The 23,050-nt window shown below is 37.0% G+C and overlaps 1 protein-coding gene across 4 annotated transcripts; it reads left to right on the top strand.

The window, feature by feature from the left end:
- Positions 1 to 312: 312 nt before the first annotated feature.
- On the top strand, positions 313 to 22,193 carry GORAB (golgin, RAB6 interacting). 4 transcript variants are annotated; one of them, XM_025370270.1, is made up of 7 exons: positions 313 to 1,111; positions 2,303 to 2,490; positions 5,162 to 5,273; positions 8,062 to 8,419; positions 11,311 to 11,412; positions 13,522 to 13,662; positions 20,777 to 22,193. In XM_025370270.1, exons 5-7 carry the CDS (start codon positions 11,357 to 11,359, stop codon positions 21,222 to 21,224), a joined length of 645 nt encoding a protein of 214 aa, XP_025226055.1. In that variant the 5' UTR covers positions 313 to 1,111; positions 2,303 to 2,490; positions 5,162 to 5,273; positions 8,062 to 8,419; positions 11,311 to 11,356; the 3' UTR covers positions 21,225 to 22,193. The 4 variants fall into 4 exon arrangements, with proteins under 4 accessions (XP_025226055.1, XP_025226038.1, XP_025226047.1 ...); XM_025370253.1 differs by lacking the exons at positions 2,303 to 2,490; positions 5,162 to 5,273; XM_025370262.1 differs by lacking the exons at positions 2,303 to 2,490; positions 5,162 to 5,273 and having other exon boundaries at positions 8,062 to 8,423.
- Positions 22,194 to 23,050: the final 857 nt, after the last annotated feature.

The raw sequence follows: 23,050 nt of genomic DNA, 5'->3' as shown, positions 1-23,050 counted from the left end.
ACATTTTATAATGTCTTCTCTGAAAAACAGATTTAAAGGGGAGACATTTAAGAAATCCTGGCTGGGCGCGGTGGCTCACGCCTGTAATCCCAACACTTTGGAAGGCCGAGGCGGGCGGATCGCCTAAGGTCAAGAGTTCGAGATCAGCCTGGCTAACATGGTGAAACCCCCGTGTCTACTAAAAATACAAAAAATTAGCCGGATGTGGTGGCGGGCGCCAGTAATCCCAGCTACTCGGGAGGCAGAGGTTGCAGTGAGTCGAGATCGTCCCATTGCATTCCAGCTTGTGCAACAAGAGCGAAACTCTGTCTCAAAAAAAAAAAAAAAAAAAAAGAGAAGGAAAAAAAGAAAAAGCAATCCTTTAGGAGGAAAGTTATATATTACAATTATTCACAAAGGAAACAACCCAAAGCAAAAGAAATCTGGGAGACGCTCCGGCCTGCGAGAGACCTGGTTATGCCTGTTCCCTTTTCGTTAATTATACCCCACCCCTTTTAAATGTTTCTTCATCATCAAAATCCTAAATCTGATCATTTCCTGAGTCAATCTGAAGGATGCCTCCAGCGCTGTGCACACTCCCAGCAAAACACAACGATTTCAGGGCAAACTAAGAGCCACAGAGAGCACCGCTCCCGCCCTACAGGTACAGGACCCAAAAGGCACTCTGATCTCCCGTTTCCGCCACCGACTCGTAGCTCCTTCCCAAATACCTGTTTATCTCCACTCTCATCCCCATCGCCATTTCCCCCCTTAGCTCCTGAAGCGATTAACCAGCAACAGTGAGAAACGAGAGAGAGAGCGAGCGCAGAGGCAAGCCTGGGGGAAGCGAATGTCTGCGTGGCAAGGTTTCCTTAGGCAGTTTGTCAGGCACTGCTGAAGGCAGCCTGGAAGAAAGCCGGACCCTGAGGCCGCCGAGAGAGGGCCCTGTGTTTGGAGCCCGACGCACTGATTGGCCGCGGCCGAGGAAAAACCCGGATGCGCTGAACAGCAGTGTTGGCAGTCGCGGCTCCGAGATTTGGGCACTTTTGGGGGTGCCGGTGGCCCGGGCCAATGGCGCAAGGTTGGGCAGGCTTCTCTGAAGAGGAACTGAGGAGACTAAAGCAGACTAAAGGTAACAAGATGGGTTTACAGTGTTTTAATTCTTGGTCCTTAAAGGGAAGGGGCGGGGATGCAGCTTTGGCTGGGAAGGGGGCGTGGAAGTGGCTACGTTTGTGTTAGCGGAAGGCGCTGTAAGTACGTGGACTGGTTTGAGGGGGTTTGAGAGGTGGACTTACTGGAAGTCACGACGGGAGGGGCAAGCCAGAGGACTGGGATCTTCTTTTAGGAAAGACGGTCCAGGAATCCACTGTAGGGATTTGACTCTTGTGAAAGGAATGGGACTTGGGAGAGGAAGTGAGCCTACAGCCTGTGTGTCTTCCTTAGGGAGGATTGCTGGCAGGAATCGACAGTTGGAGGGTTAGGGTCAGGGTAAGGGAAGGAGGAGGGGCACACATCATATTAGAATTGTGGTGAATTTACAGAAGCAGAAGATTGGAAAAAATGAGCACAGGCGTCTGAATAAAGGCAAAAATTTGGTACTTTTCACAATTCATCTGGAGTGTTGCATTCACTTCTGGTTGCCAGATGATTTTTGCAGTTCTTTCCAATTTTTGAGAATCAGCAAACCAAAAGGGTCTTTGAGAGGGTAGATGTGAAGACTTTATATGTTTATATACATACAGTCTTACTTTGGAGTAAGCTAATCTTGTTCTTCTCTCTCTGGCTTTTTTAGAGTAAGCATTGAATAAGCTTGTACTATATATATATAATATATATATATTTTTTAATGAAGGAATTAAGTTTGCTGATTGTTGGTGGAAAACTTAGTAATGCTGATTGCACTGCACTTGTGGTTGAAATTTCGCAGTGATCTGTGTGGTTATCCTGGTAGTACACACAATTTCTGTAAGAAGTGTATACCGCTCTTGGTACCTTAATTCAAATACTTTATTTTGGTAGAAAATGAAGTAAACCTTTTATTAGCGTTTGTGGGGAAGTTAGATGTTGCTCTGCTAGCTTGTGCATTTTTAGCATAAATGTGAGAATAATCTAGGGCGGACAAGTGGGAAAAGAAGTAAATTAGTAAGGTACGACCAATGTAGATTATATCTATTGGGGACATTTTGACTGGTCCAGGGGACTTTAAAAACTCTATCAAAAAAGTTATGCTATGCTGGGTGGTTAACTGACTCTGTGTTGCTTTATATGCTCGAATTCTTTTGCTCTGTGTTTTCCACATCTATTCACATACTCTGATGTACAGGGTACAAGTGCCCTGGCCTCTGGTCTGACTCCAGTAGACTCATGAGGAGACAAATCACAAAGTTATGTGATAGTAGATATTGCAAAAGCTTGCTTCAGAGACAAGAGGAACCTCACTCTGCCGGAGATTGGATGGAGCTTGGGAAGATTTCACAAAGATTGTGTGTTAGCAGAGGCGCATTTTCCAGGGTAAAGACGACTTAATCTAAAAATCAAAATTACACATTATATTAATTATGTAGAAGTATATTTTGAAATATCTTTGCAACTGGGGGTAGATAGAGGATGGTAAGGACCTGAACTTCAAGGCCCACTGTAGACTATGGAAACCAAATCACTAGTCCGTGACCACCTCGAGGACGGAAAATATCTTAGCATCCTTGTATACCCCTAGCTAAACACAGTGATTGGCATATAGAACTTTCAGCTCTTCCTCTAAATCTTTTCCCCTTGGATTCCTTATTTGTAAAATTAGAGAATTTGGCCCTTAAATTTTAAAGCCATTTCTAGCTGTTCTCTATCCTTAAACATTTATTGAATAATCTAAGAAGATGGAGTTGGTTGCCAGCAAAAATAAGGACAGTAGTACTCTGGAGACCCCTGTATGTGCATTGAGGAACATGGTCAAGAACGTTGTTAATAGTCTTGTTTGTAATATTAAGAAGTTGGAAACAACCAAAGTGTTCATTAACAAGGGAATGGGTAAATAAATTGTGGTATACTCATCTAGTGGGCTATTACTGTACAGCTGGTGGGAATATATTAGTATTAACTGTAACTACATGCATTAACATGTTTGTTAATACAGTATATGTGATTACACTTGGCCCTTGAACAACACAGGTTTGAACTGTGACGGTTCACTTATACACAAATGTGCATTTTAAAAATACAGTGTTTGGGGGATGCGAAACCTGAGTATATGGAGGGCCAACTTTTGGTATATGTGGTTTTCACAGCGCCAACTGTGGGACTTGAGTATGCACAGATTTTGGTATACATGGGGATCCTGGAACCAGTTATCCTCATATATCAAGGATCAGCTAGCTGTATGTATAATATATACAGTCACACACTCAATAACAGTATTTCAGTTATCAGTGGACCACATACACAGTGGTGCCCTGGTAATATTATTATAATACCCTGTTTTTACGGCACTTTTTCTGTGTTTTCTTCAGTATAGTGACATACTGTACAGGTTTGGAGCTTAGGAGCAAAAGGCTGTACCATATAGCCTAAGTATATAGTAGGCTGTACCATCTAGGTTTGTGTAAATACACTCTCTGATGTTTGCACAAGGACAAAATTGCCTAACAACACATTTCTCAGAATGTAGCCCATTGTTAAGTGACGTATGATTGTATATAGTGGGGAGGCGTGGGAATGTGATCAGGGAGAGGAAAATTCAGAGGTATTGGTAATTTATGAAATCAGGTTAAGGCAAGTTAAGCTAAAGTAACAAATAGCCCTAATATGTCAATTGTTTAAAATAAAGATTTGGTTTTCACTCTAGTTTCATGTTTAATGTGGGTTTGGCAGGTGACTGTGTTTCACAGTCACTCCATCTTTTGGTGCTGTCTTGTAGGAGTTTACCATGGTAGGAAGAAAAGAAGATTGAAAATTGAAGATTGGCAATTAAATCTTTTCACCAGTAAATGACATGTGACACTCCTACTTATATTTTATTTACCAAAAGCAAGTCATACAACTTGGGGGACAGGACATAAATTCTCTCTCACCTTCTAGGAGGGTTATGTCTATCGTTAAACAGTAGTTAGTTCTACTGCAGTCATATTTTATTTCTTAAACTTTTTTTTAATCATATAGGTTGGAAGACTGTGTTTATGAGTGTAACACATGCATATATTTGATGTATGATCTGTTTCATAATGAAAAATTGGAAGAAAACAGTACAGCCACATGCTGTCAATTTTTAGTTAAATAAATTGTTTATTCAGAAGAGTTATTCTTCATACTGATTCTTTGCCAGTTACATTATGAATGTCTTCTCCCAGTTTTTAAGTTGTCTTTTCACTTTTATCTTTATGATGAACAAAATATTTTATTTTTTGAGACTGGCTCTCTGTTGTCCAGGCTGGAGTGCAGTAGCACAATCATAGCTCACTATAACCTTGAACTCCTGGGATCAAGCGATCCTCCTGCCTCAGCCTCCCAAGTAGCTGCGATTACAGCTGTGTGCCATCACACCACACTAGTTTTCTTTCTTTCTCTTTCTTTCTTTCTTCTTCCTTCCTTCCTCCTCCTTTTTTTTTTTTTTTGTTTGTAGCGATAGAATCTTGCTATTTTGCCTAGGTTGGTCTCAAACTCCTGGGTTCAAGCAGTTCTCCTCCCTTAGCCTCCCAAAGTGCTGGGATTACAGGCATGAGCCACCATGGTGGGCCTTAATTTTAATATATTCAAACATGTGAACCTTTTTTTAATAGCGAACATTTCCGTGTCTTAAGAAATTGGTTTCTTACTATAATTAGTATAGTAGTTACAGGTGTGAGCCACTGCACCTGGCCACTATTCCTGACCTTCTATCTTTTCATATAAAAATTTTAATAATTTTACCAAATTTAACGGAAAACCCATTAGGAATTTTGATTGTAATTGCATTGACTCTTTAGATCAATTTCATCTTCATATTATTAACATTACCACTAACATGGTGTATGTCTCCATTTATTTAGTACTTGTTTAAATTCTCAGTAAATTTTATAGTTTTCCCTATAGAGGTATTAAACATCTTTTTGTTAGATTTGTTCCTAGATAACTGATAATTTCTGGTATTGAAATATATTCTCTTTAATTGTATTTTCTAATTGTTTTCTGCTGATATGTAAAAAAGTGCAAGCCAAAAGAAAAGTCAACAAAAGACATGAATAGATATTTCCTAGAAAAGGAACTATGAAGAGATGCTCATCACCACCAAGGAGCAGAGAATTACAAATCAAGAACACAGTGAGGTACTATTTTACACCCATTTGATTGACACAAATTAAAACATCTGACAGTATTGTATATTGAAGAGAAAGTACATCCACAGGATCTTACACATTACTAGAGGGAGTACACTTTGGAAAGCATTTTCACGTTTCTTCTAAAGTTATACTTTGTGACTCAACAGTTCTGAGATAATATCCAAAGCAAATTCTTGTACATGTAAAATAAGAGACACAGTATTGAAAATTTACAAAAGCAAAAACCTGTAACCAACCTAAATGTCTATCAGTGGAAGAAGATCAGTAGACTCTGGTTTACTCACACAATGAAATGTTATACAACAAAATTAATGACTGCTGCAACATAGACAATATGAATGACTATTGACAGTGTGATATTAAGTAAAACAGATGTACAGCACAAAACCCTTTTTATAAAGTTGGACAACTAAGTAAATACTTTTTAGAAATATTCATAGATGCAACATGTCTATTAGAGAAGGAAGAGAATAATCAACATATGATTCAAATGATAGTTTTCTGGGGTAGGGGGAGCAGGGCTTAAATAAGGGATATGGAGCATATATCACAAACTAGTAGTCCATTGGCTTAATTTAACCCAAAAATGTATGCGGCTTTTCGGCTTTGCCTGCGTCCTTCCCCCTTCTTTCTTTTTTTCCTCCTTTCTTCCTGCCTGCCTGCCTTTCTTTCCCTTCTTCCCTCCCTCCCTCTTTCATTCCTTCCTTTCTTCCTTCTCTATCTCTTTCATTTATCCAATCTTTACATTTATTTTAAGTTAATAATGGTGATAATCATTGTGTTATTTGGTAAGCCAGCTATAACTGTTGCCTTTGTTTGGGGGTAGGTCCATGTACTAGGTGAGCCATTGAATTGTGAGCAGAAGTGTTACGTCACTATTGGGTCAGAGCACTTAATTGCTGTAGCAAGACCTTCCTGACCTCTCTTTTCTCCCCGTGTTGTGGTGGCTAGCAACACTGAATACTGACTGTACAGTCAGCCTAGAGCCCTGAGAGACTAATCAGCAGAACCACTCTGTTAGCCTTTAGTTGGCACATGTCATTAATGAAAAATAAACCTTTGTGGTTTAAAACCACTAAGATTTGCCCCTACAGCATAATCTAGATTTTCCTGATTGAGACAGTTCCCTACATTTAAAAATCAAGATATTTTACATAAAAGTCTAAATTGTAATCATAAAAATCAAAATATCTGGCTATGCTGACCTAAATTTTTTAATGATAGCAATTGACTAAAGGTGACTATGAGTTGCCCCCTTACCACCAGACTTGTGCTTCTCAGTTCACCAGTCTCCTTGATATTTGCAGCCCCTAATACACAGTGTGGGAAACAGTATGTTCTGTGTTTAAGTGGCCTGATTTGCTTATTGTTTATTGTTTAAAATTAGCATTTTCAGTCTTATAAGTAGGTTCTGTAAAAATGCGAAATAAAATAGAAGTGACTACCTGAATTTCAGAGGAACTATTAATAATTCAGCTAATGAGTTCAACAGGGAGGTAAGCAGGCTAAGTGACATTTTTTGATGGTATGAATAAAGATCAGAGCCAAGAATGTGTTCCTGTTGCAAGGTACAGGAGGATACTTTGGGTTTCTGGCTAAAGTCAACAATAGCATTTGCTTTTGATAGTACCTCAGTCTTTTAAAAAATGTTTTCTGTACGTATCTCATTTATTCTTAGACCAATTTCATGCATCAGAGCAGGTTAATTTTCAACCAGCTTGATAGATGAGGAAACTAAGATATTGAATAAATAATTGACTTACCTGAGGTCAGTGAACTGGGCAGAAGCAAAGCTGGAATTGTGACTCTAGAGCTTTTAACTATACTTTGGGAAATTCGAATAATAAGCTTGTTTTGCTTCAAAAGTCAATATGCCAAATCTGAATGTCCCATTTGAGTTGTTCGTTTACAAAAACTCATAATTTCACTTCCCAGGCATTTAAGAGAGAATGCTATTTATAGATCTTATTAAATATAGTATGAATGTGAGTCAGATTCTCCAGTTGTCTGCCCTAAAATGTTTACACTGGCATGGACAGTCCAAAAAGTGTAATAGAAGTATTATTATTTATAACTTTAAAGATATTTCCCCCCAGTTGTTTTATCTTCTATCGCTTTGCTCAGGCTACTATTAAAAGTAGTTTGAATGCATTGATTAGAGCGTGACTAGGCTCTGGGGAGTACAACCTTGGATTGTTCTGTAGGATGAAAGAAAACAGTTTAAGGTTAACTAGCATTCCTAGAAATAAGAGACTTCACTCAACTACATTTCTGTTATAGCATCTGAATATGTATCACATATGTACCAAATTGCCCTAAAAGCTGTTAAAATTTAAGAGAGGGTAATCCCATTTGAAAATGCAACCACCATTTTGTTCAGGAGAGCAGACAGAACCATAAATCAAATTTAAAACCAGATAATTCAGTCATCTCCCTGATTTGGTCAAAATTAGTTGATTTCTCTTGACAATTAGGAAATCAAGTTGAAAAAGAAACCTCACTTTGTGACCTAAGGCCTAATTCACTGATGGACTTCTCTGAAGATAAATTAAGAGATGGGGCAGTTTCTGTTAAATATTAATATTATGATCTAAAAACTGTTGAAACTCTACAGGAAAGATGGCTGTTTTTCCCCTAGACTTTCAAGATAGAGAATGGGGTAGGAGAACCACTAGAATTATCAAACTGTAATGTTAATTTTTTATTTTCTTAGAGGAATTATAATTATTTGCTGCTCACACAAAGGAATTTTCCTCTCTTTTCTTTTACATAGATCCATTTGAACCACAGCGACATCTCCCCGCGAAGAAAAGTCGACAACAACTTCAGCGAGAAAAAGCCCTTATAGAGCAAAGCCAAAAACTTGGACTTCAAGATGGATCAACCTCATTACTTCCAGAGCAGCTGCTTTCAGCACCAAAACAGAGAGTTAACGTTCAAAAACCACCTTTTTCTTCCCCTGCTCTTCCGAGTCATTTCCCTCTCACCTCTCCTGTTGGTGATGGACAACCACAGGGCCTTGAAAGTCAGCCAAAGGAACTGGGACTTGAGAATTCCCATGATGGTCACAACAATATTGAGATTCTACCTCCAAAGCCAGACTGCAAACTGGAGAAAAAGAAAGTGGAATTGTTAGTAAGTCTATATGAAAAGTCCATGAGACTTTTCATCTAAACCGTTTTTTCCCAGTGGGCTTTAAGGAAATGTAACTTGTTTATTTTAACATTTTCTCTCTTTTATATTCAATCCTAGAAATGTGATGTATAAACTATTGAAAAACAGCTACCACCTAAATATAAGCTGGATGCTGTTAGTCATTCTGTATGTTTCATGTTATTGAGTCTTCATAACAGCCTTAAAATGCATGTTTATTATTTAAACTTTATAGATGAGGTATCTGGGACGCAGAAAAGATGATACCTTCCTAAAGCTAATACACTGCTAGTAAATAGTAGAGCTGAGATTTACATATGAGTCTGTCTGGATCCGAAGTTTATGCCTTTTACACTCAGCAGAAGCAGTTCTTTTTTTTTTTTTTTCTGTTCTTTTTTTTCTTTTGAGACAGAGTCTTGCTCAGTTGCCCAGGCTGGAGTGCAATGGCGCGATCTTGGCTCAGAAGCAGTTATTATATGCATAGTGCCTCTCCCCAAATTGACCCCTTTCTTCATCTTCCAGACTATTTCCATTGGCCCAGAAATTGGAACTTGTGGAGAGACATAAAGGGATGGTCAAAGGAAAGAGTGTAGGAAATTTAGGGGACTAATGATAAAACTCAGTTCATCATTAGGTTTCTTTTTATTTATTCTTTACTGTTTTTGTATTAGAAACAACCTTCATAATTTAGCTACACTGCTCTTGTGGAAGGTGCCATTTTTTGATTTGCAAATTCTTAGAATTTTTTATTTGATAGCTTGTGTTTTAATATATACTCTTATTTCTTTGTTTCCTGCTGATTTATCACTCACAGAGGAGAAGGAATGACTTTTATCTCTGTTTTCTCTTTTCTGAGTTCTTTTCAAAGTATCTTTTTTTTTTTCTAATCTCTGACATCTTTTTAATCTCTGCTGATCCAGATTCTATCCTGTGAATTTAAAATGTTTCCTGTCCACTAGGGGTTTACAACTAAGAAATCATTTTGACAAGAGTTATAAAACCACATGAATTTATGAAATCTACATTGAACAAGTGCATACATTAAAGTGTCTCTAAGTGTAGTTTACCAACAAAGGCCTGAGACAAATAGGAGGTAAGTTTACATTGAGCTGGACAATTCAGATTAGATGTCATAGGGAAACTTATTCTTTTTTTAGATACTTGGAAGAATTTTCATAAAAGACATGTAACCTAAACCATTCACGTAAAGGAGAAATTTTGAGGTTTTAAGGAGGAGGAAGGAAAGCTGTGTCCTAGAGAATGTTCGGAGATGCTATCTCATTTCTCTCGGAGAGATGGCAAAGGATGAGCCAGAGAACAGTAGAGAATTAAATAAATGAGGAAGGAGGACAGACGCGGTGGCCCACACCTATAATTCTAGCACTTTGGGAGGCTGAGGCAGGCGCGTCTTGGCCAACATGGGGAAACCCCGTCTCTACCAAAAATACAAAAAAAATTAGCTGGGCGTGGTCGTGCGTACCTGTAGTCCCAGCTACTTGGGAGACTGAGGCACAAGAATTGCTTGAACCTGGGAGGTGGAGGTTGCAGTGAGCCGAGATCGTGCCACTGCACTCCAGCCTGGGCAACAGAGCGAGACTGTCTCAAAAAAAAAAAAAGAAAACAGAAATGAGGAAGGATCAGAAGCAGAAGCAGGGGATGAATAAGTAGAGAATTAAAGAAATGAGAAAGGATCAGAGGTGCCTGCCTAGCAAATTCACTAATGCGGCAAGATACCATGAAGCTCTCCTGAGGGCTAAAGGCCTCAATCAAAATAATGGTTAGAGAAATTCCAGGTGTCAGTGTTGTAGATCATATGGGAGAGAGTGCAGGGTGAGCTGTGGAACTAAGGTGCCTAGTGAAGAGATGCCTGCAATAGTAAAAGTGAGAAATGACCAGTCCCAACACTAAGATGTAGGAACGGAGAGATAGGGACAATTATGAAAGTGGTTACTAGATTTGGGAATAGATACGTGTGATATAATGGCTGTAAGAAGTGACAGTAATAGGAATAAATAGTTTTGCCAGTACCTTGTTTAATTTGAGTTGGCATCAAGCTCATGACTTTATGGGAAATTTTAATATATTTATTTTAGAATTGGACAGATTGTAAGACAATACATGTTTTCAGATCTTTGCATTTTTTTTCTTTAGCCCAGCATTCCAGTCTTAGTTCTTAGTGTTTTACTTCGTTTAAAAATGTCTGAGTTGGGCTGGGACAGTGGCTTACACCTGTAATCCCAGCACTTAGGGAGGCAGAGGCAGGAGGATAGCTTGAGCCTAGAGTTCGAGACCTACCTGGGTAATACAGCAAGACCCCGTTCTCCACAAAAAGGAAAAAAAAAACAGACAAAAATAAAATCTAAGAGTTGGGAAAAAGTGAACAAATTGGAAGAAAATATTAACGTATGAAATAAACATTGGTTATTGTCTGAAGCATGTTAACGTGGTGGAGACTTTATAGAAAACTCTAAAAGGTGTAAGTAATATGACATCAGCTACAGACCAATTTTTATTAATCTCTATTCTGCATATAATACATAATTAACTTACACAAATTTCTTTGTACTCCTAAACACATGCACAGTATTCTGGCTTCTAGTTTGTGGGTTCCTAGATTATATACATATTACGGATTTCAGAGGTCCAATTTATGTAAGCCTCTTTACTTTAGATCGTAGTCTTTGTTCCCATTAGAACAAAATAATGAACTGCAGGTGGGTTTCTTTTAAGAGGACTTTTGAAAGAACATATACATAAATCTTCTTGATTAAATTTTATACTTAGGGGACTGAGACTGGTAAGGTGTAGGATAGGGTAGCAGTTTCTTTTTCTTTCATAAACTCATTTTTATGCTTTTTTTGCCCCCTAGGCAAGAAAAATCTCGTTGGGAAGTCCTCCAACAAGAACAACGGCTAATGGAAGAGAAAAATAAACGTAAAAAAGCTCTTTTGGCTAAAGCTATTGCAGAAAGGTGAGGCACCTGAACCAGGAGAGGCTGTTTGTAACCTGTAACCTGTTCTGTCATGTGTTATATTTATTTTCCCACGTCTCTTTTAATAAACTGATATTTTTTCTTCGACCATTACTTTTAAGTAAACAAATTATGCTTTATAAGTGATACTGAAATTCCAATTATAATTTATTAAGGAGAACTTTTTAAGCATAGAGCATATTAAATTTGTAAATATAGTTGCAGTTAAAACTTAAAGACCTTCATTAGTGCTTCCAGTTTTAGCCATCTACACAATCATAAGGGAAGCAGTAAATAGCTATCAGTATATGTAAATTAGCAACAAATGCAAGTTTTAATTTTTATGTAGGGAGGCCTTAATCATTTGATGTGTAGAGGAATAAGGTTTTCTACATAAGTGACATACTCCCATGAATCTTAATTGTATTTCCTATGGGCGTTTTCTTAAATAATGTGTCCTGCCTCCACAAGTAGAAGATACATGATATGGTTTAACTTTTTATTGATGACTCAGGGTCGTTATTCTGAGCACTGTGTGAGATTCAATTTTTCTTTCACCTTCCAGTGTCTATCAGCAGCCCCTTCACATTTACTGCATTGTACCAGCCCTATACAACAACATTCCCATTGGAATCATTCTTCCCATCCCCCACCACTCTTGCTGAGTTTGTAGTTTCTGTCTAATCTCCTGTGGCCTTAGGAAACTAAACTTAGTCAATAAATCAATGGTTGTGAATAGTGAAAAATAAATGCAAGGAAATATTTAGTGACATTTTCTTTTTAGACTTCCAGAAAAGTCTGTCAAACTGTTACTGCTTGAAGCTAGAATATGTGTAGGGGCAGGAGAAGAGGGAAGAGGGTGATAGGTATAAGAGTAGTTTAGAATTTTGTCTACCAGAGGAGTGAGTGTATTTGAGAAATCTTGATTTTTCTTTTTCTACTACTGGTACACCTTTATCTTTCTTGAAGCACGGGAAATATGCAACTCACTGAGTTACTATGTTTCAAGGGAAAAAACCAGCAGATAAAAGAGTAGTGCCTTCTTTTTTTTTTTTTTTTTTTTTTTTGTAAGTGATTATTTAAAAATAAAGCATTTTAGTAGTCTTTGATTTCTAAGAGATGGGAAGGCTGTTTTCTGTGGTTTTACAAAAACATGTACAGGCTTGGCAGTTCTTCTTATAAGTGATTTTGATTTTAGACAGAAAGCACCAGTATAAACAGAAGTGTAGGGAAATGCATCATGTTTGAACTATTAATAAAAGGACAGTGAAGTACTTGACATTAAGTGAACTTTTGTAGGCAGAAAGGAAGGGTAAATGCCTAAGAGTAGAAATCTAGAGAATGTGCTGTGTAACATAGTGGACTTATGTGGGGATTTTTCTTCTTCATTCACAGTGTGTGTGAAAATTTGAAATGAGTGAAATCATGATTAAAGGGTTGCTTTTTTATTTGCTTGTTCCATTTCTTAAGTATATATTGTACTTGGGAGAGGGGATTAAGAAATGATGAGGTTGGATGTGCTTTTAAATAAGGAAAATGAGTGTTTTGGTGTTCAACTCCATAAAGAATTTGGGGAACTAGTAGTTTTCCTAGAGAACAAGAATCAAAGCAATAAAAGTTTGGGGAAATGGGTCCCAAGAAAGTTAAAACTAAATGGATGTTCTCAGATGTATAAAGAGGTGTGGTTTAGTATAGGCATCTGTCTGTTCTTAATGGCAGGTAAGTATCAGACAAATGAAAATGGGCTTAGGAAGAGGAAGAATTAAAGACTAGAAATTTGGAAAGCTCTGTTGAATGTTTCAATGTAAAGGGAATACAGATATATTCTTTTAGTGTTTGTTCTCTTTACAGAATGAGTATCTACAAATGAACTATTTGCTGAGTTTTTTTTAGTGTTGTTACTTTGTTTATGCAACATGCAAATATAAAATTTCAAAAACTCAAATGTTAACCAGCATTTATTTTATTTCAATTTTCCTGAGTTTTTTCTAACTTTTAAAACATAAATTATAAACATATATACAGTATCTTGCTTTTTCGCTTACATTGTATATGAACCCATGGTTTTAAAATGTTCTTACTTTCCCACTCACATACCTGGTTTTCTAGATCCAAAAGAACCCAGGCAGAAACCATGAAACTAAAGCGGATCCAGAAGGAGTTGCAGGCTTTAGATGACATGGTGTCAGCTGACATTGGAATTCTCAGGAACCGAATTGATCAGGCCAGCTTAGACTATTCATATGCTCGGTGAGTTGGGGAAATTGAACAAGGAGTATGATTTAATTAATGTTTATTGCCAGCTATTCCAGGGGCTTTTATGTATATATCATAATTTAAGCCTCAAAACAACCCCATTCAGTGCTGTATTTATTCCTCTTTTGTGCTAATTCAGGTGTCTGCTCTTCAGTGACGTCTTCCTTAACTCAGCCGTACTAGTTAACCTTGTTTGTGTGCCATTAGAGCAGATCTTGCATTATTTATTTACATTTTAGTCTTTGCTGCTAAACCCTCAGCTATTTAATGTTTGGAAGTTTTTTATTCATCTTTCAGGATCCAGCAAAGTAAATATCTGAATGATTTGCCCAAAACTGTTATTCTAACACCATGTCTATGTTCTTTCCATTAAAGTTTTTGATATCTGACACAGTCCTATAGGATTGAAGTCTAGTTCTCACTTTAGCTTTCATCAGAGTAAGAGGATCTAGTTTAGTTTTTAAAAGCTTATGAATATTTTAAGCAGATCCACTGTCTTGGAAATTTGAAATATTTTCTCTTTTCTTTTTTTTCAATTATATTCTTATGAGATGGTTTAATATATGTTTCCTTGGTTTCAACCATTGGCATTTTTTAAAAGAGAAAAAAATACCATGGAGTATTTTTAAAATGAACTAACACATGTAATGAATTACATGGACTTTGCAGACAGATAAAAGGGCAAAAAATTATATCCAACTTCAGGGTTTTCAGCCCTTTCAACATTGCTTTAATCATACTGGTTTGTCTTTTTTTGCAAGGGAATGCTGTGTTAATGAGTCGATTTTGTATCTTTCTCTGTTACACTAGAAATCAATCAAAATGCCTCATTAGGCCAGGGTAAACCACAACATCAGAATGTTTATATAACAGTTTATTAAAGCGGAAATGCTTGATTGTGGTTTTTAATTAACTGTTGAGTGTTTAAGAAAGAGACTTGTGGTTGTTCTTGTGATTCTTGTAATTGTTGTTGGACCATATGCTGTTAGACTTAAAGGGTTGTCTTTATTAATTAACTACCTAAATGAATGCCATCAGTAGCTGATAACCAGAACTTCCAGGTTTCCATTAATAAGGTCATTAAGGGAGGTAACAGAGATTTTATTTAAGATTAAACTAAGCCTTGATTTGTAGCATATTTTATTCTCTGTAACATAAGTTTGCCAGAGGAACATTTTTATGCCTTTGTAGCCTTTTATATGAATAATTCATATTGTAAGGTACAAGTACTAGGTACCTCAATAGAAATTTGAGGCCGGGCACGGTGGCTCACGCCTGTAATCTCAGCGTTTTGGGAGGCCAAGGCAGGCGGATTACGAGGTCAGGAGATCACGACCATCCTGGCTAACACAGTGAAACCCTGTCTCTACTAAAAATACAAAAAATTAGCCAGGCGTAGTGGTGGGCACCTGTAGTCCCAGCTACTCGGGAGACTGAGGCAGGAGAATGGCGTGAACCTGGGAGGCAGATCTTGCAGTGAGCCAAGATTGCGCCACTGCACTCCAGCCCCGGCGACAGAGCGAGACTCCGTCTCAAAAAAAAAAAAAAAAAAGAAAAAGAAAAGTAATTTGATTTTGTTTTAATTCTGTTCTAGTGGAAACTGGAGAAAGATGCCTTTTCATATTCAGTATTATATAAGAAATGTCATAGTTTTAGCCTTCTAAGAACCACAAAGAAGGTGGGGTTACTAAAGGAAAAAACATCCTATAGTCTCTAAGTATCCTAAATGAAATTTTAGTAAATTTTTACATCTTTAATAAGTTACAGATGACAGTTTCTCATGTTACTAATATTGATTTAGTTGAATGTAAGTAGATGTTGTGTGCCGCTGTTTTTATTTTTATTTGTGAGACGGAGTATCACTCTTATTGCCCAGGCTGGAGTGCAGTGGCGTGATTTCTGCTCATTGCAACCTCCGCCTCCCAGATTCAAGCGATTCTCCTGCCTCAGTCTCCTAAGTAGCCCAACTACAGGCACCCACCACCACACCTGGCTAATTTTTTTTATTTTTAGTAGAGATGAGGTTTCACCATGTTGGCCAGGCTGGTCTTGAACTCTTGACCTCAGGTGATCCGCCTGCCTCGGCCTCCAAAGTTCTGGGATTACAGTTATGAGCCACCACACCTGGCCGTGTGCTGCTATTTTCAAAAGCCGAAGCTCTTGCGTTCAGTCAAAGGAAAATATAGGCAATGGTGATTAGAACCATATAGTGTGTCTTGTTCATGTGTAAGATTAAGGTATCATTTTCTAAATTTGCATTTGTGGTTACTGAGAAATTACAGATTGGTAAAATAATAATATGGTCCAGATTTCGAGTGAAAGATAATCCCTAGGACAGTCAGTTTTTATGGGAGATTTCCTTGTTTTTTCTTTTATAAATAAAAATAATATCTTAGTTCTGTAGTATTTGGTACAGTGCTATGTCCACAGAAGGTTCTTGGATAGTGAATAGGCCAGAACTTGCTTTAAAATTGGCTTCTGTAGAGCAGTGTTTGGAGAGACACCTCTGAGAAGACTGGCACTTTGAGTGAGCCAATTTGAGAGAGTTGCGGCTGCTCCTGCTGCTACTGCTACTGTTCACCACTGGGATTACAGTGTTGCCATATGCTGTGCAGACCAGCTTACAAAATCAAGAGTGGCTGCATGTAGAACATTTTTTTGAATCACTGTTGACCATCTAGGTTTCATAGACACCTTCATACACACAAACATATACCCACAGACAAATATTTTTAAATCACTTTATGAATAATTTTTAAAAGTAAGATTAAAAGGGATTGTGTAAAACAAAGATTTTAATAAGAATATAAGCCTGGTAACCATCTTTGTATCAAGTAATGTTTGACTCACAGACATGAAAAGCTGAGAGAATATAATTACATTACATCCTTGTAGCAACAAGGGATAGTCTAGATACTTGTAAAATATTGGGGGTAAGTTCTCCCTGCTGAAATGATTAACTCTATGATAATATCATTTTTCCTTTCTATGTTAGAAATATATTTTTCATTCACTGATTCTCAAGTTTGAGAAAATTCACCTAGGATATGTTTTGCTGAAGACTCATCTGAGATTTCACATATGATCGATTTTTATCATCTGGACTCTAGAATGTGTCTCTGCATTTCTATTAGTTTCCTAGGACTGCCATGACAAGTAATCAAAAACTGAGTGACCTAAAACAACATAAATTCCTTCTCTTGCATTTCTGGAGGCCACATACCCAAAATCAAGGTGTCAGGTTTGTAATGTCTTCAGAGACTCTAGCTATCCATTTCTTGCCTCTTCCAGCTTCTAGTGGCTGTGGGCATCCCTTGGCTTGTGGCCACGCCACTCCATTCTGTGCCTCCATAGTTATATTGCCTTTTCTTCTCTCTCAAAACTTCCTCTCCCTTTCTCTTAAAAAGATGCATGTGATTACACTTAGGGTCCAACAGTATAATCTGAAATAAACTCCTTTCAAATCCTTTACCTTAATCACATATTTTTCCATATAAGGTAATTTTCACTCATTTGTCATAGAAAGTAATATTCACAGGTCCCAGGAATTAGGAATTCTCTTTGGGAGGCCATTTTTTAGCCTACCACAGGATTCATCTTTTGATTTCTGTAACAGTGGCAAAATGTCTTCCTCTGTCAGTTGTCTCTACTTTGCTAATACTGGATAGGCAGAAATGAAAACTAAAAACAGTTTTCAAAAATGGTGTTTTCAGTCTTCTTTTATACCTTCTGGAGGTGACATAGTACTTTGTACAGCACAGTAAAGAAGGTCAACAATGATAACTTATTGCATCATCCTTTTAGATCATTATTTTCTTATTTTAATTTTTTATTGCAAAAGAGAATAATTGATAAGTAATGATGAAATAATTCCTAGGATGATGAAATGGCAGAATGTTTCAAGATACAGGAAATATAAAAATACTGCAATAATCCTCTATCTTAGATTTATGAAAGGGTTCATTGGACCTCTCTAGTAATTGCAAAATATAATTTATTTTGTTTTTTTAAATAAGTAAATTTTCTCATTGTTTGAAAGGCTTAAGAAAAGGTGAAAATTATGAAATGCTAATTTATACAAATAGTGAGAACTGCTCAGAAAAGGAACTGAAAAACTAAAAGTGGACCCGTGGAATCCAGTGCTATACAGAGGGTTAATGGTTGAGTTTTTAAACATTTCAGGGGATACCAAAACAAAGAGATACTTTCTAAAATCCTTTAAAAATAACTTTCATTGATCCATTCCATCCCCCTTTAAAATAACAAAACAATTGTATAATTACATTTCCAGTTCACTCTGTCTTACTATGTTATGTATAATGCTCTTATTATTTTGTTCCAGAATGTCATCATACACTACTTTGGTATTACCCACCTGACTGTAGGCTGGTAGTGCAGTTTGTGAAACTAATCAATATTTTAAATGTTAAATCACTCTGTAGGAGAGTATATATTCGTATTTCTGACCAGAAAGACTTTGAATAAATAAACAAAATACAAAATCTTCAGTGATTTATCCAGGGTGATAGATCAGTGGAAACCAAGGGACCTATTTGCAGATGTTAATTTCAATTCAGTATTCATGAGTCCATACTGTAAATCTCTACTGATTGATTTTGACTGGCTGAAGGAGACCACAGACTTGCAGAGAAGGGAGGTTTGAGTCACGGTCAGGTCAGGGCATTCATACACCTATTGAGAATGTCAGAACCCCTGTCTTGTTGCAAGAATATTACATGAACAGGGTATGTTATAAAGGATGGAAATAAGGGAACTAGGTATCCAGTAGAGTTCCTTTAGAACAATTCTTTTAACATAGAGGGTTATTGAAAGATAATGGGCACTCTCATTCTTACATTTACTATATTTAATTAAAAAAAAGGAAATATGATAGATTAACATTATGTAAATGAGTTTTCAAGTATAAATACCAGGTCCCTAAATTTTGTGTAATCTTAATTTTAGATTCATGCTTACTAATACATTAACAGTACTTTTTGATTCTGGTGTTCTAAAGGAGAGGTTCTGTTTCTTGAGCACCTACCATACACGAGACTGGAAGCTTGCCCCGTTTATACTGTTTAATACTCAAAACTCCTATGAGGTATTTTATCATCATTGTTTTACAGATAGACCAAGACTCAGCTTAAGTAACTGCCCAGAGTCTCTGTACTGGAATTTTCAATTATTGCATGCCTCTTCCCCAACCCCTTCCAGAGGAACCTGACTGTGTTTTGGACTCAGGATGCTGACCCTGGGGCATACCTAATTAGAACAAAGATGGGCTACCGACTCCAGTACATTTAATCCATAGGCTAAGTAGTGGTTCATGGCATGGCCTGACACTAAGAGTTCTGTTTAAGCTGAGATGAGCTGGGCAAACCTAGGTTCTTCTCTGAGACTATGGAATTGGATCACTGAGAGATTGAGTGGAGTGAATTTGATACAGATTGCAGGTGGTGGCCATACTGGGCTGTGAGTATGATAGGAGAGCTGAAATGAGAGAAAATGTGTTGCTTCTAAGCATTGAAGAGAATAGCCTTTGATTCTGATGACATGACTATGAAATTGCCTCTTGCAGCCTACAATAAAACCCAATTTTTACCTGAGCTAGTTTGACTGGATATCTGTTCTTTGCATCCACGAAAAGCCTTAACCAAAACGGGCACACACGGTAATTGTCAGGAACGTTTTGAACCCTGAGTTGTCTAAAATGAAAGCCATTTATTATTTTCACTGTATTTTTTTTCCAAGACAGAGAATCCTAAATTAGGAGATACACCTGTTTCTTTTTGCCATAACTCTTATACTAGAAGCTATGCATTACACTAAGTTGATGTAGGCACTCATAACAGGTAAAGCAGCGTGGCCTTCACAACTGCTAATGGCAATGAAATTGAAGAACTAGTTGGAAATCAACCTTTTTTCTGACAAAGAGGAAGGACCCTCTTGTTGCAAAAAGAAAAGCAACAAATTGTATAGAAAAGACAAAAGACAATAAATTAAGATACGATAACTCTTCTTTTTGTACTGACCTAATGCAGAAGAAAAAAAGTGAGATTGCATGGTGACTTCTCCGGTAGAATTGCTCTGCTTCACATACGACTTTACATAAGATTACCTATCAACAGAGTTTATACATGTGTAAATATGTAAAATTTCCTACTAAGTGTAAGTGGAGTAGTGGAGAGAGTGAGAACAACTTAACCCAAGGATTCTCAAGTGGGAGCATTTTTGTCCAATAAAGGGACATTTGGCAATGCCTGCAGACACTTTTGCTTGTTACAACTTTTGAGAATTACTGGCTACTAATGGGTAGAAGCCAGTGATGCGCTTTAGCATCCTGCAGTGTGCAGGACAGCTTCTCACAACAAATAATTATATGGCCCAAATTGTCAGTAGCGCCAAGATTGAGAAATCCTGCATATAGCTCTCATGAGGTTTTCTACTTGATGTGTATGTCTTGCTGTCACCCAGTATCATTTTGCTGGGTGTGCTCTGTCCCATTTATATTCATCTCCCAACCACTGTCCGTATCTTTCTCCATCAGAATTTGTCTCTTTTTTTCTAATTTAATCAAGAGATACGATTTTCCACTTTCTCCATCTCTTGTCTTACTTCTTATAAATTTAACCAGCTGTGTGCTAAAGCTAGCTTACCCTGGCTCATGTGGATTTTGTGTATCTCTTCCCAGTTCTGCATTCAGTAATATCACCTTGGTGGCTTGAAACTGGACAGGGTGGTAGTAGTTATCCCATGGAAATGTAAACGCTACAAATCAGGGCTCCCCATCCTCCCACCCCGGAAGTAGCCTACCACTGAATTAACCTTTTAGACTGCCTTCTCTCAAAAACAGCTTTGGAAAGAAAACATTCGTGCAGAATGATGTGTTTTATTAGGTGAATTCAAGTAAGGATATTGTGAAAGTTTCAGCAGCCATGGCCTAGTTTGTCTAACATGTAGACAAGTGTTTGTAAAGCAGTAATACCCATATCTTCATTATCTATTTTTTCCCAATTTTGGAGTTTAATTATTGTTTCTAGATCCTCTTTTGAGTATCTTCTTCAATGGAAAACTGATGGACCTATCTTTATACACATCCTTACAGGAAGCGGTTTGACAGGGCTGAAGCAGAGTATATTGCAGCAAAGCTAGATCTGCAGCGCAAGACTGAGATAAAAGAGCAACTCACTGAACACCTTTGTACAATCATACAGCAAAATGAGCTCCGAAAGGCCAAGAAGTTGGAGGAGTTGATGCAACAACTAGATGTACAAGCTGATGAAGAGACTCTGGAGCTTGAGGTGGAGGTAGAGAGATTGCTACGTGAACAAGAAGTAGAAGCAAGGAAACCAGTGGTTCATTTAGAGAGGCCGTTTCAGCCTGCTGAGGAGAGTGTGACTTTCCAATTTGCAAAAGAGAACAAAAAGTGTCAAGAACAAGCTGTTTCCCCAAAGGTAGATGAACAGTGTGGAAATTCCAATAGCATCCCCTTTCATAGTCCAAACTGCCCAAATCAAGAAGGTAATGACATTTCAGCTGCTTTGGCCACATGAAGTTCTGGTATTCTTTTGAACTAATATGGTATTCAGTAAAGTATACTTTTTGCAGTAGACTATGCCCTCACCTCCAATAAAAACCTCTTTAAAACAATGCTGATTTTTGAATTCATGATTAGTTTTAGTAAATTAATATGTTTGGCCATTCTAAAATCCAAAATTATGATAAGTGTATTTCTGGGGGTATATTTCACCTTGATTTTGGCCCAGTTCTTCCAGTGTTCCATTACCCTTTTTACTGAATTAAAGTTAAGTGACTTAAAAGGATGGAAGAAAAACTACATGGTTGGAGTGTTTTTAGACCAGATAAATATAGAAAAGTAGAATGGAAAATGATACTCAATACCTAGTTGAACGCATTTCACTTCTCCTGGGAGATGTATTAAGACTGGAAGTCCTATTTTATTTAATCAGTAAAAAGACAAAAATTACAGTGTGAAAAAGAGAAAGACAGGAATCGAAGAAAAAAGTTGCAGGTTGAATTATCTATCTGGATATTACTAGAGTTGTAAAACTTGGAAATTGGAATTTATGTGAAGAACCAGACAACTGAAGCCAGGATCACTTTTGTCTTCAATTTACCTTCAAATGGTTTTAGTTTACAACCTGCGTTTTGTTATTTGACACACACACACGTATATATAAACATACATGTAATTTTACTATTATATTGTCTTTCCTTTAATCGATGAATTGATTAAATTTAGACAATTAAAACATTTCTAAAGTGAGGCTGAAAATAATATAGAAAATCTCATTGCTACTTGTGATGATCAAAAAAGGATGTATTTTCTTTCTAAAGTTATCTATAAATATGTGTTTGATATGTTGGACATGAATTACCCTGTCATGAAGCATTTAAAAGCTGATTTTCTTGTTAGTTTGTTAATTACCTGTTACTAGTATTTGACCAATACATTGTGCTGTATGTAAATGTGTAAATAAATATTGTAATTTTCTCACAAAGTCTGTGAGTATCACATTAAATTATGATTTATTTACCAGAAATTCCAAAAAGTCAAAATATTACCTTTGAGGACTTAAAAAAAAAAACAATTATTATCAGAGAACATAAGCACAAATATAAGATTGTATCCATAAAAGTTTCTGAAAAACTTAGGGACGTCCTGTTTTTAAATGGGTTTGTTTGAGGGTATTATCTTCTGGTAATAATAATATAGATGAGCTTTATATTTTTATATTACGTAATTTGAGTTGAAAGTATAACATTTCATTACTGACTTCTCTAAAGCATTTCTATAGATAGTTGTGCTTTTATTTATGAATGACATACATAAAAGCCAAAAGTTTCATTGTCTAACACACTTCTTTTTCTAAGGAATAGACAAGTCTGATGTACTCACAGTGTCTTTCATTTACCTTAAAAAAATTACTAACAGTTTAGTATGTGTTAAGCATTGTGTGACAATAATGCATCTTGGATCTCCTTGTGGTACATACAGTTATTTAGTTTTGTTAAGCCTCTGTTAAGGAAAACTGATTATCAATGAGGTTTTATAATATTGGTTAAATGCAGATATGTGCAATCTTAATTCTCAGTCTGAACACTTCAAAGATATATGAAGAAATGAGAACCATGAAAAAAAAATAAGTTAGATGAGACCTCAGAGATAATCTAATTTAATCTTGTTTTTTTTGTTTTTTGTTTTTTGTTTTGAGACGGACTCTCACTCTGCTGCCCAGGTTGGAGTGCAGTGGCACGATCTCAGCTCACTGCAACCTCCGCTTCCCGGGTTCAAGCAGTTCTTCCTCAGCCCCCTGAGTAGCTGGGATTACAGGCGCCTGCCACCACGCCTGGCTAA

This window comes from Theropithecus gelada, chromosome 1, assembly GCF_003255815.1.
Source record: "Theropithecus gelada isolate Dixy chromosome 1, Tgel_1.0, whole genome shotgun sequence".
NCBI classification, from domain to species: domain Eukaryota; kingdom Metazoa; phylum Chordata; class Mammalia; order Primates; family Cercopithecidae; genus Theropithecus; species Theropithecus gelada.
Note: the sequence above shows the minus strand (reverse complement) of the source record. Positions and strands in the feature narration are given on the sequence as shown.

Coding starts and splice junctions, on each gene's coding strand:
- GORAB (XM_025370253.1), top strand. CDS start 1,051: ATGGCGCAAGGTTGGGCAGGCTTCTCTGAAGAGGAACTGAGGAGACTA. Junction 8,420..11,310: donor GAGAAAAAGAAAGTGGAATT/GTTAGTAAGTCT, acceptor TTTGCCCCCTAG/GCAAGAAAAATCTCGTTGGG. Junction 11,413..13,521: donor GCTAAAGCTATTGCAGAAAG/GTGAGGCACCTG, acceptor CTGGTTTTCTAG/ATCCAAAAGAACCCAGGCAG.